The 12,469-nt window shown below is 41.5% G+C and overlaps 1 protein-coding gene across 1 annotated transcript in view; it reads right to left on the bottom strand.

The window, feature by feature from the left end:
• Positions 1–851: 851 nt before the first annotated feature.
• LOC132402267 (cytochrome P450 2C23-like) overlaps positions 852–12,469 on the bottom strand; it is a 69,541-nt gene continuing 57,923 nt past the window's right edge. The window contains exons 8-9 of the mRNA XM_059985084.1: positions 11,479–11,620; positions 852–4,719 (exon numbers count right to left, since the gene is read on the bottom strand). Coding sequence (XP_059841067.1) covers positions 4,538–4,719; positions 11,479–11,620 — 324 coding nt within the window. The 3' untranslated portion in view covers positions 852–4,537. The remainder of the gene's footprint in view (positions 4,720–11,478; positions 11,621–12,469) is intronic.

The raw sequence follows: 12,469 nt of genomic DNA, 5'->3' as shown, positions 1-12,469 counted from the left end.
CCCTTTACCTCTTCCAGCCATCCCTTCCCAGCTTCTCACCATCCCATTTACCTTCCCCCTCACCTGCTCTCACCTATTACCTGCCAGCTTTGCCTCCTGTCCCTCCTCTTTCACCACCTTCTTATTCTGGCTTCTTCCACCTTACACATAAGGTACAGGATGATCATTTTGAGGATTAAATTGAAGGATTCACTCTACTCTCTCCTTCTCATTTTCATCATCCAGCCAGACATCCCCGTTCCCCAGCCCAGTAGCAGGATCATCACCCCACTTCATCATGGCTCAAACCTTACAGGGTCAGGCTGCCAACCAGCCTGGCATGCAGCACCCAAGAGCTGTAGTTTCATTGGCTGACAAGATATCTTTATATTCATATCCTCTAACTTTGTGACCCTGCTCTGAGCCATCAATGGTGATTCTCTCAGAATAATACAGCATTGACTGAGATTTTCCAATTCATTCCTGTGACTTGCTGTCATTTTATATTGATGTCCTAAAATTGCTGCAAACAGCCAGAAAGTATCCCGCCAGCTATCCTTTCTCCTGGGAAATCCCAGTGATTTAAGTATGGATTTAAGTATATGTTGTCCCATTTCAACCCCAGCGAAATGTAACTGAACTGACCAATGTACGGGCATCCCGTAACCCACCAGTAGATTAGCGAGACTTCCAAAGCCTGCTCTTGTATCTGTTCAATCAGGGAGTCCGATTCTCTCAAACAAAGGTCCATTCCTTTAAATAACTTCTTAAAGAAATGGATTTCTGCTCAAGAGGCCATATCCTGCTCACAGCACCAAATGTAATGTAGAATCAGGTTCGTGGATCCAGCAAATGAGACAGAAAACACTGGCTTCAAATGAGTAGATTAATCATTTATTCGTGAACAGTAAACATTTGACCACACATTCATGTACCCCAAGTTACAGACACTACAAAGCTGAATATTCTACAAACATACTTAGTTAACAGTGTGCTCAGAGCATACCTTCCCAGTGGCCATGTACACCACTTGCCTTAAACAAAAGAGAGCTCGAACCTACCACACGTGTTCTCTAGTATATATGCCTGGGATATTTGAAATTCAACACCAGGCATCTAATCAATGGGAAAAGCAGCTGCAGTTTCTAAACTAATCAATCATGTTGGAAACGACTATCAACAATCAGAATAAACAGAACACCTCGTCCCTCTGTATCACCTCCTTAAATAAGAAGGAACAGTAATACCTCACTTCCTGAGGAGATTGTGCCAAGTGAGGCATCCCTACCTACTCACCCCCATCTTCTCTACTTTTACCTTAGGGTGGGGGCCACCAGCCTTTATTCTCGCTGGTCTGCCAGACCGACATTCAACCTCAGGAAATATGTAAGTAAATTCCACACATTTATTTATTTAGAGATACAGCTTAATAATAGGCCCTTCCAGCCCAACAAGGCCGTGCCACCCAATTATTCACACGTGACCAATTAACCTACTAACCCATATATCTGGATTGTGAGTGGAAACTGGAGCACCTGGAGGAAACCCACGCAGTCATGGGGAGAACGTACAAACTGCTTGCAGTGTCAGGAATTGAACCCAGATCGCTAGCGAGGTAATAGTGTTGTGCTCACCACAAATGCTACCATTACACATGCATATACCTTGCCTGTTATATCGTCATAGTCTTCTGAGTTTTACAGATTACAGGATAAATTTAAATACCCGGTCCTTAAATATTACTCTCCTCGAAGAGGGCCACGACCTTGTTGTGGTTTGAGGCTTGCGTGCCTCGATGACCCGGAGAGCTATGTTGGCTGGACTCAGGGCTTTATGATTTGGCTGTTGGTAGGGTCACCCATGTCAAAGAATAGAGGCCAGATTCAGAGTGGTCCACCAGTACTCCAGGTTCAGGGAGTTCAGCTCAGGGTGAACAACCCTGACTGGTCAAACAAAATTGTTATGGAAACAGCATGAAGAATCCCTCTGCATGTGAGTGTGACAGAATACCCAAGTCTCCACCAGGGCTTTCGTGACTGACACTAGTGGAAACCACAGGGACGGGGAGTGACTGACATGATGAAGGAAGCCCCGAACACCACCGGAGATGGAGGAGCTTCATTGCTGCTCTAAATGCTGGCGGTGTAATGGGCAGTCAGTCAGTAAGCAATGTTACTGTGTACAATAGGCTGTCCTGAAATACACACCAACTAGTCTGGCATGGTTTAATAAATTAGTGTAAGAAATTGCTTATCATATGTACTGACTGTAATATAAATTAATGCTTGTGGTCATGAATATTGACAAGTTAGCTTTTATTTATTTAGTGTAATCAGTAAATACAAGTCTCGACTTTATTAAAATTTAACCTGGTTTACCATCACCATGTCTGAGATGCTGAAGTGTTGGAATGGACGGTAGTTTTGATGGACTGTCGATGATGGTCTCTGCAAGATTTGCTGATGCTTGCGTGGTGGTGGTGGTGGGGGGGGTGGGTTGATGCCTTTGCTGGGGCAAGTGGGGGGAAGGGGAGGGTTGATGATTTTGCTGCTGCTTGTTAGGGGGAGGGAGGCTTTGGGGTTCTAATGTTTTCTGTCATTCATTCTTTGCGTTTTTCTGTTTTGTGGATGTCTGTGAAGAGTAAGAATTTCAGGTTGTATACTGTATACACTCTGATACTAAATTGATGTTATTTCTGTGTGACCAAATAGAAACGTATGATCTTTTTGAGTGTGAAATGTATTTAAAGAATATTTAATAAAGAATATTATAACCACAAATTCAATATACAGATAATCAACAGTATGATGATCACAATGTGAGATTTTTATAATAACCCAGTGGTTTCAACATATCCTTTGATTTCTGAATAACTGATACAACATATAAGATTTGTTTAATATAATATAGATTCCCCAAATCGGGGCCACATTGGCGGATTAAAGATTTGATTTTTTTTTGCCACATTTACATCGAAGCAGAGTGAAATATGTTGTTTGCCTCAATGACCATAGCAATCAGTGGATGAGCTAACACCCACACCTCACGAAGCCTAACCTGTATGTCTTTGGTTTGTGGGAGGAAACCAGAGTACCTGGAGGAAAGTCATGTGACGACAGGGAGAATGTCCAAACTCCCTGCAGACAGCAGTGGGAAATGAAGCAGGTCACTGGTGCAGTAATAGCATTATGCTGTTGTGCTACACATTAATGTTCCTGAGGATGTCAACCTCTGTTTACTGACCAGAGCCATTTCAACACTCAGTCTGGGATTGCTGACTCTGGGACACTTGTGTGTGCTGCTTCACCGGCTCTGTCGCCAAGTGAACTGACATATGTTGAGCAGCCGAGGGGGAAATGGATGGGCCATGGTGAAATAGTGGAGCAGACTTAACAGGCCAAAAGGCCTAATTCTGCTCCTTCATCTTATGGTCTGTTTCACCACCACATGCACCCAGGTTCCCAAACTTAGTGGCCTATCCTCTCTCTACTTCTGCACATATTCTCTGGCTTCAAGCACCCAGATATTCAGCTGAGCTGCAAGCCAAATAGTCTTCTAAAGATGGGGGTCAAACCTCTTCAGTATTAGAGCTGCACTCACTGGGTGTGTGACAAAGAATCCCACTCTTCTCTGAAGTAATGACGACTTGACTTCCAGCTACAGAGGATGCAGAGGCAACAGAGGAATTGAACCAAAGGGTTAAAACATGTGAATTCTGCTTCCAGTAGTAACATAGGACTGCCTGTGGACTCCAGCACTGGATTTGGGGTGGGGGGGTGGATGTTTGCTCATGAAGGATTCCCCATGAGTGGGTATAGCTGCAAGGCAGCAGGGGTTTGAGGTCGTGCTTTTCTTCTCCCAGATGAGTTGTCAACCACAGCTGATGAGCCCCATCCACCCAAAATGTTTGTATATTTTTGTTGACTATATTTATAACTAATAATCACTGTCAAAAAGGCACTAGTTGTGGATAATAATAAACATGAGAGATTCTGTAGATGCTTGAAATCCAAATCAATGGATACAAAATGCCAGAGGAAATCAACATGTCACATAGGAAATGTGATCAACGTGGAAATGAATAAACAGTCGTCATTTCAGACTGCGGCCCTCCTTCAGGTCTGGAACGGAAGAGGGAAGATGTCAGAATGTGAAGAGGGGGTGCGGAAGAACGATAGCTCAAAATTGATAGGCGAAGCCGGGTGGGTAGGAAGGAATCTGATAGGAAAGGAGAGTGGACCATGGTAGAAAGGGGAAGAGGAGGTGATAAGATAGGTGAGAAGAGTTAAGAAGCGAGTGTGAGGAATAGAATAGAAGAAGAGGAAAAGGGGACTTTTTTTTAGCAAAAGGAGATGCCGTCAGGTTGGAGGCTACTCAGTTGGAATATAAGCTGTTGCTCCAACCTGAGGATGGTCTCACTTTGACATGAGGTGGCCATGGACTGGCATGGTGGACGACAGTGCAAATGAGTAAATGGAAAATAACCAAATTTTGTGATGTTAAAGATAGAGAAGTACCTAAATAATTTTTATCATCAACTACTAAAATTCAAGGTGATTTAGCGAGGGACAGCATAGAATTCATACACATGGGGTACAACCAGAATTCCAGTTGCATCTGGTGAGATGTCGATATCCTTGTGATCGATGACAGGCTTGAAGACAAAGTTCTGCAGGAGAGTGGTCAAAAAAAGGAAGAGTTCCGTGCGAGCCAAAGATTCTCCCAGGCACATTCTTTTGCCTGCAAAAGTACAGAGATGTTCTTGAAGAAAAATTTGTAAAAGGTTAGTTACAGCACTCAGCACATAATTACTTAACATATATTTCATAATTGGAGACCTTTTTCCTGTTCCTTTGTTTACAGTAAGATTAGAGATGGATAATACATATACCAGTGACATCATTATCTCATGAATAAGGTTAAAAAAATTCTGAGTTAGACCATAAGATATAGGTGCAGAATTAGGCTATTTGGCCCATCAAGTACTCCGTGCCATCTCATCATGGCTGATCCCTCCCAGCCCCAATCTCCTGCCTTCTTCCTGTTTCCCTTCATGCCCTGACTAATCAGGAACCTATGCACCTCTGCTCTAAATATACCCAATGATTCAGCCTCCACAGCTGCCTCTGGCAATGAATTCCACAGATTCACTGCCCTCTGCTAAAGGAATTCCTCATTTCCATTCTAAAAGGATGTCCCTCCATTTGGAGGCTATGTCCTCTAGTTTTAGACTCCCCGACCACGGAAACATCCTCTGCACATCCATTCTGTTGAGACCTTTCAACGTTCGATTGGTTTTAATTAGGTCACTTCTCAGTCTTCTGAATTCCAGTGAGTAGAGGCCCAGAGCCATCAAACAGTCCTCATATGACAAGCCTTTCAATCCTGGAATTATTTTCATGAACCTCAATTGAACACTCTCCAATTTCAGCACATACTTTCTCTTTCTCAGATGATGGGTTCAAAACTGCTCACAATACTCCAAGTGAGGCCTCACCAGTGCTTTACAAAGTCTCAAGATTACATCCTTTTCTATTCTAGTTGCTTCAAATGAATGCAAACATTGCATTTGCCTCCTTCACCACTGACTCAACCAGAAAATTAGCCTTTAGGGAATCCTGCACAAAGACTCCCAATTCCCTTTGTAGCTCAAATATTTGATTTTTCTCTTTGTTGTTTATATATTTATTTATTTTACCAACATGCAGGACCACACACTATCCGACACTGTATTCCATCTGTCACTTATTTGACCATTCTCCTAATCTGTCAAAGTACTTCTGTAGCCTCTCTACTTCATCAAAACTACCTGTCCCTCCACCTTCATATCATCCACAAACTTGGCCACAAAACCATCAATTCCATCACCCAAGTCATTAACATAAAACATAAACATGAAAAGAAGCAGACACAAAATGGAACCCAGTGGAACACACTAATCACCAACAGCCAACCAGAAAAGGCCTCCTTTATTCTCACTCTTTGCCTCCTGCCAATCAGCCAATGCTCTGTCCATGCTACAATCTTTACTGTAATACAACGGGCTCTTGTTAAGCGGCCTCACGTGCGGCACCTTCTTAAAGGCCTTCTGAAGATCTGAGTACACAACATCCACCGATTCTCCTTTATCTATCCTACTTGTCATTTCTTCAAAGAATTCCAACAGATTAGTCAGGCAAGATTTTCCATTAAGGAAACCATTCTATCATGTGTCTCCAAGTCCCCAAAACCACTTCCTTGACAATTGACTCCAACATCTTCCCAACCACTGAGGTCATATTAATTGGTCTATAGTTTCCTTTCTTCTGCCTCTCACTTCTCAAAGAGTTGAGTGACATTTATACTTCTTTCATTCCTCCAGAACCATTGATTCTTGGAAGATCATTCCTAATACCTCCACAATCTCTTCAGATGCCTCTTTCAGAACCCTGAGGAGTATACTATCTGGTCCAGGTGATTTACCTACCGCCATACCTTTCAGTTTCTCAAGAACCTACTTTCTAGTAATGGTAACTTATACTCCATGACCCCTGACACCTGGAACTTCCACCATACTGCCAGCAATATCCACAGTGAAGACTGGTGCAAAGTACTTATTCAGTTCATCGGCCATTTCCCTGTCCCCCATTACCTGCTCTCCAGCATCATTTTCCACCAGTTTGATATCTAATCTCATCTGTCATATACACTTTATATATCAGAAGAAACCTTTGGTATCCTCTTTAAGATTATTGGCTAGTTTACCTTCATATTCAATTTTCTTCTTTATGACATTTTGGTTGACTTCTGTTGGTTTTTAAAAGTTTTCCAATCCTCTAACTTCCCAGTAATTTTTGTTTTATTATATGCCCTATCTTTGGCTATAATATTGGCTTTGGCTTCTCTTGTCAGCCATGGTTGTATCATTCTGTCTTTAGAATACTTCTTCCTCTTCAGGATGTACATATTCTATGCCTTCTGAATTGCCCCAGAAATTACAGCCATCGCTGTTCTGCTGTCATCCCTGCCAGTGTTCTTTACAAGTCATTTTGGCCAGCCCCTCTCTCATGCCTCTGTAATTCCATTTACTCCACTGTAATAACCATATAACAATTACAACATGGAAACAGACCATCTCGGCCCTTCTAGTCCGTGCCGAACACTTACTCTCACCTAGTCCCACTGACCGGCACTCAGCCCTTAACCCTCCATTCCTTTCCTGTCCATATACCTATCCAATTTTTTTTTTTAATGGGACAATATCGAACCGGCCTCTACCACTTCTACTGGAAGCTCATTCCACACAGCTACCATTCTCTGAGTAAAGAAATTTCCCCTCATGTTACCCCTAAACTTTTGCCCTAACTCTCAACTCATGTCCTCTTGTATGAATCTCCCCACTCTCAATGGAAAAAGCCTATCCACATCAACTCTATCTATCCTGCTTATAATTTTAAATACCTCTATCAAGTCCCCCCTCAACCTTCTATGCTCCAAAGAATAAAGGCCTAACTTGTTCAACCTTTCTCTGTAACTTAGGTGCTGAAACCCAGGTAACATTCTAGTAAATCTTCTCTGTACTCTCTCTATTTTGTTGACATCTTTCCTATAATTCGGTGACCAGAACTGTACACAACACTCCAAATTCGGCCTTACCAATGCCTTGTACAATTTTAACATTACATCCCAACTCCTATACTGAATGCTCTGATTTATAAAGGCCAGCATACCAAAAGCTTTCTTCACCACCCTATCCACATGAAATTCCACTTTCAGGGAACTATGCACTATTATTCCTACTGCATTCTTCAATGCCCTACCATTTACCATGTATGTCCTATTTGGATTATTCCTACCAAAATGTAGCGCCTCACATTTATCAGCATTAAACTCCATCTGCCATCGTTCAGCCCACTCTTCGGGTACATATGGGTACATATCATTTTAGCTTCTCCTCAAATTGCAGGGTGAATTCTATCATATTATGATCACAGACTCCTATGGGTTCCTTTACCTTAAGCTCTCTAATTTATGATTTGTTTTGTATTATTCTTTACAAACCTGAATGTAAAACTTTTTGGATATTACAATCACTGTTCCCAAATGACTTTTTATTGATGTAAGAGATACTCGTTGTTGGAATCTGGAGTAAGAAATAAACACCGGAGGAATTCCTTCAGTATTTTGTTTCTTCAGAATCAGATTTAATTTTACTGGCATATGTTGTGAAGTTTGTCGTCTTTGCAGCAGCAGTACAATAACGATAGAGAAAAATACATTAATTACAATAAGTGTTAAGTAGTGAAAAAATAATAAATTAAAAAATATTGTGGTTGTGTTCATGTATTCAATGTCCATTGAAAAACCGGATGGCAGAGGTGAAGAAGCTGTTCCTAGAACATTGAGGGTGCACCTTCAGGCTTCTGTACTTCCTTCCTAGTAGTAGCAATGAGCAGAAGGCATGACCAGGGTGATGGAGTCCTTAATGATGGACACCATGTTTCTGAGACATTGTTCCTTGAAGATATCCTGGATACTATGGAAGCGAGTGACCATGATTAAGCTGACTTGAGTTTACAACTCTCAGCAGCTTACATTGATCCTGTACAGTAGCAACCTCCTATACTAGATGGTGATGCAGCCAGTTAGAATGCTCTCCACAGTAGAAACTGTAGAAATTTGACAATATTTTTGGTGCCAGACAAAATTTCCTTAAACTCCTAATGAAATATAGCTGTTGTCTTGCCTTCTTACGAGCTGCTTTTGTGCCCAGGTTAGGCCTATTTTTTAAATGCATACATAGCTTATTTCTGATTGCCCTCGAACTAAATAGCTTACTAGCTGTGTCAGTATCACATTTAGACCCTACCAAGATGTCTTTTCTCACACTAAAAAGGGCATTTATTTATCTATTTAGTGATATGGAGCAGCAACCTGTGACAACCCCAATTAACCTTGCCCCAATTATGGGAATATTTACAATTACCAATTAACCTACCTGGTATAACTTTGGACAATGAGAGGAAATCAGAGCACCAGGGGAAAACCCGTGCATTCCACTGGGAGGATGTACAGAGACTCCTTACAAAACGGCACCAGAATGGAACTCTGAACCTTAGAACACCCAGTCTGTAATGATGTTGTGCAAAATGCTATGCTACTGTGGCGCCCAAATTCATCAACCAGTTCATTTTTTTAGTCACTTCAAAGCTGGCATTATTGAACTAACTCTTTAATTTCCACTTTATTGAATTACTGAAATTTAAATTCTGCTGCTCTCATGGTTGGATCCAAACTCAAATTCTGAATCAATAACCTAGATCACCGGCTACTAGCACAGTAATCAATAACCAATATATTCTGCCCTTGTTTCATCATCAGGGACACCCACCACTGAGATCATGCTCTCTGCTTGCTGCTGCCATCAGGATGAAGTTACAAGAGCCTCTAGACTCATACCATAAGATTCAGGAACTGTTATTACCCCTCAGCCATCAGGCTCTTGAACCAAAGGGGAAAACTTCACTTGCCCCATCATTGAAATGTTCCCACAACCAATGGATTCACTTTCAAGGACTCTTCATCTCATGCTCTGAAAATTTAATGCTTATTTATTTATTTTTATTAAATTTAATTTATTTTGTATTTGCAGAGCTTGTTGAACAAGCAGTTTTGTTCAACATCTGAGTTAGGCAGTCTTTCATTGATTCTGTTATGGTTATAATTCTATACATTTATTATCTATGCCACTAAGTAAATGAATTTCAGGGTTGTAAATGGTGATATGTATATGCTTTGATCATAAAATTTACTTTGAACGTGATTCATCATGGAATACACCTTTGAGAAACTACGAACTTATTTATGTGATATTTCTTAAATTAAATTGGAAAGCTCAAAAATCCTTACACACTGGGTGTATTCTAGAGATATGGAATATAGAAAATATTAATTTCAACAGCATCCAGCCTTTAGATCTGAATATGTATTGTAGATTGAATTTAAAATTCAGCACAAAACAATGGTCTTCCAGGAACTGTAGACTGGAGTTGATTTTAATCCGGGAAACACCCCGTTCACCTGACATACTTGTATATGGATGAATGCAACTGAGAAGCAATGGTGATTAGTATTCAATCTGTGGTCTGGAGTGTTGGTGTTAAGACTTAGGTGTTTAAAAATAATATTGATTTATTGTTTGATTGAGATACTACACGAATAGACCCTTTCAGCCCTACAAGCTGCTTCACCCAGCAATCCCCCAATTTGATCCCAGCCTAATCACAGGACCATTTACAATGACCAATTAACCTACTAAGCAGTAAGCCTTTGGACTGTGGGAGGAAACAGGAGCACCCAGAGGAAACACACACCATCATGTGGAGAATATACAAACGCCTTACAGACAGCAGCGGGAATTGAATCTAAGCCACTGGTACTGGAAATTATTGTGCTGACCACTACCATTCCGCCCTAAGTGAAGCATTGCCAACCCAATGTACTGAAGTAAACAATGTTATTGTAAACATTGAAACTGTATTGAGTTACCATTGATTTTAAGGGTATAAAACTGTGATGTACTTTTTTAGAGGCCTATTCTAAGAGTGCCTCCAGTATAATGACCTGCTACTTGCTTTGAAGTGTAAAGACTTCAATGTCTCTCTTGTAACTTAATTCACAGTCACAACATTGGGTAATCCTCACTGTGTGAATTTCGTGTGTGCGGAAGTGAACAATCTACTCCTGCTTCAGTATAAAGGATTCTCCTCATGCACACTTTGATGTTTAGCTCTGTCTGACTCCAGTTAGTGTAACGTGCCCAGAGTCAGCACCTCAGTTTAGGAAGGTCAACAGAAAGCAGCAAGTCTGACGATTGGGATCATTTTGGGTTTCAGCAAAGAATTGTGACATATATATATAGATATACACTTCAATAGTTAAAGTTGCTTTGAACTTTGACTTATTCTGCGATCAGCCTTTCCTTGGGTGGAGAACTGCAGCAGCCTGTTACACCGTTGGTATTTACGATCATAATGGATCTGATGGTCTTCAGGCCTTCCTTCATCATGTCAGTGGCTCAGTTTTCACTGCTGTCAGGCAATTCCCTGGTGAAGACTCAGGAATACTGATGCACTCAGATGTAGAAGAATTCTTCATGGCTATTTCTGTTTTAGAACATAAGACCTTAAGACATAGAAGCAGTATTAGGCTAATTGGCCCATCAAGTCTGCTCCGCCATTCAATTGCCTATCAGTTTTCATCACCAGTCAGAGTTGTTCGCCCTGAGCTGAACCCCGGAACCTGGATGACTGGTGGACTGCTGTTGGTCTGGCCTCTGCCCTTTAATCTGTTTGACATGGGTGACCCTACCCAGAGCCAATGCATAAAGCCCGTACTCCTTCCAATATAGATCTCTGGGTCATTGAGGCATACAAGCCTCCAAACACTATGACAAGGTTGTGTCCTCTTGCAAGTGGGCAGAGAGAAAAGGCAATAAAATGAATAAGTGTATATGTATACCTGATGAGAATGCCACAAAATTTTCATTCTTTTTGAAACATCCATTTTCATCAAGGAAATGGCTTGCTTTAAATGATTCTGGTGAATCCCAGAGGCTGTTGTCTTTCAGAACAGACGAAAGAACGGGGATCACAAGCATACCCTAAACACAGAAGCAAGTTCAGATATGGTTATGATCAAAACTTATCTCAGATGCACAAAGCAACAATTATCTCAACACATTAAAAGAATGACTAATGACATTATACATCCCAGGAACGATGTACTGCAGTGGCTGATGTGGAATTGATCCTTGGAGCACAGAATGTAATACATTAGAAACATCGAGCATATAAATATAGAAAACCTACAGCACATACAGGCCCTTCAGCCCACAAAGTTGTGGCAAACATGTCCCTACCTTAGAAATTACCAGGCATACCTCTAGCCCTCTACTTTACTAAACTCCTTGTACTTATCTAAAAGCCTCTTAAAAGACCCTATCGTATCCGCCTCTACCACAGTTGCTGGCAGCGCATTCCACACACTCACCACTCTAAGTAAAAAACTTACCCTTGACATCTCCTCTGCACCTTCTCCCCAGCACCTTAAACCTGTGTCCTCTTGTGGCAACCATTTCAGCCCTGGGGAAAAGCCTCTGACTATCCACATGATCAATGCCTCTCATCATCTTGTACACCTGTATCAGGTCACCTCTCATCCTCCTTTGCTTCAAGGAGAAAAGGCCGAGTTCACTCAACCTATTCTCATAAAGCATACTCCCCAATCCAGGCAACATCCTTGTAAATCTCCTCTGCACCCTTTCTATGGCTTCCACATCCTTCCGATAGTAAGGTGACCAGAACTGAGTACTCCAAGTGGGGTCTGACCAGGGTCCTATATAGCTGCAATATTACCTCTCGGCTCCTAACTTCAATTCCACGATTGATGAAGGCCAATACACCATACGCCTTCTTAACCACAAAGTCAACCTGTGCAGCTGCTTTGAGCG

Source organism: Hypanus sabinus, chromosome 11, assembly GCF_030144855.1.
Source record: "Hypanus sabinus isolate sHypSab1 chromosome 11, sHypSab1.hap1, whole genome shotgun sequence".
Classification (NCBI taxonomy): Eukaryota; Metazoa; Chordata; class Chondrichthyes; order Myliobatiformes; family Dasyatidae; genus Hypanus; species Hypanus sabinus.
This window is presented reverse-complemented; position numbering and strand designations above follow the sequence as displayed.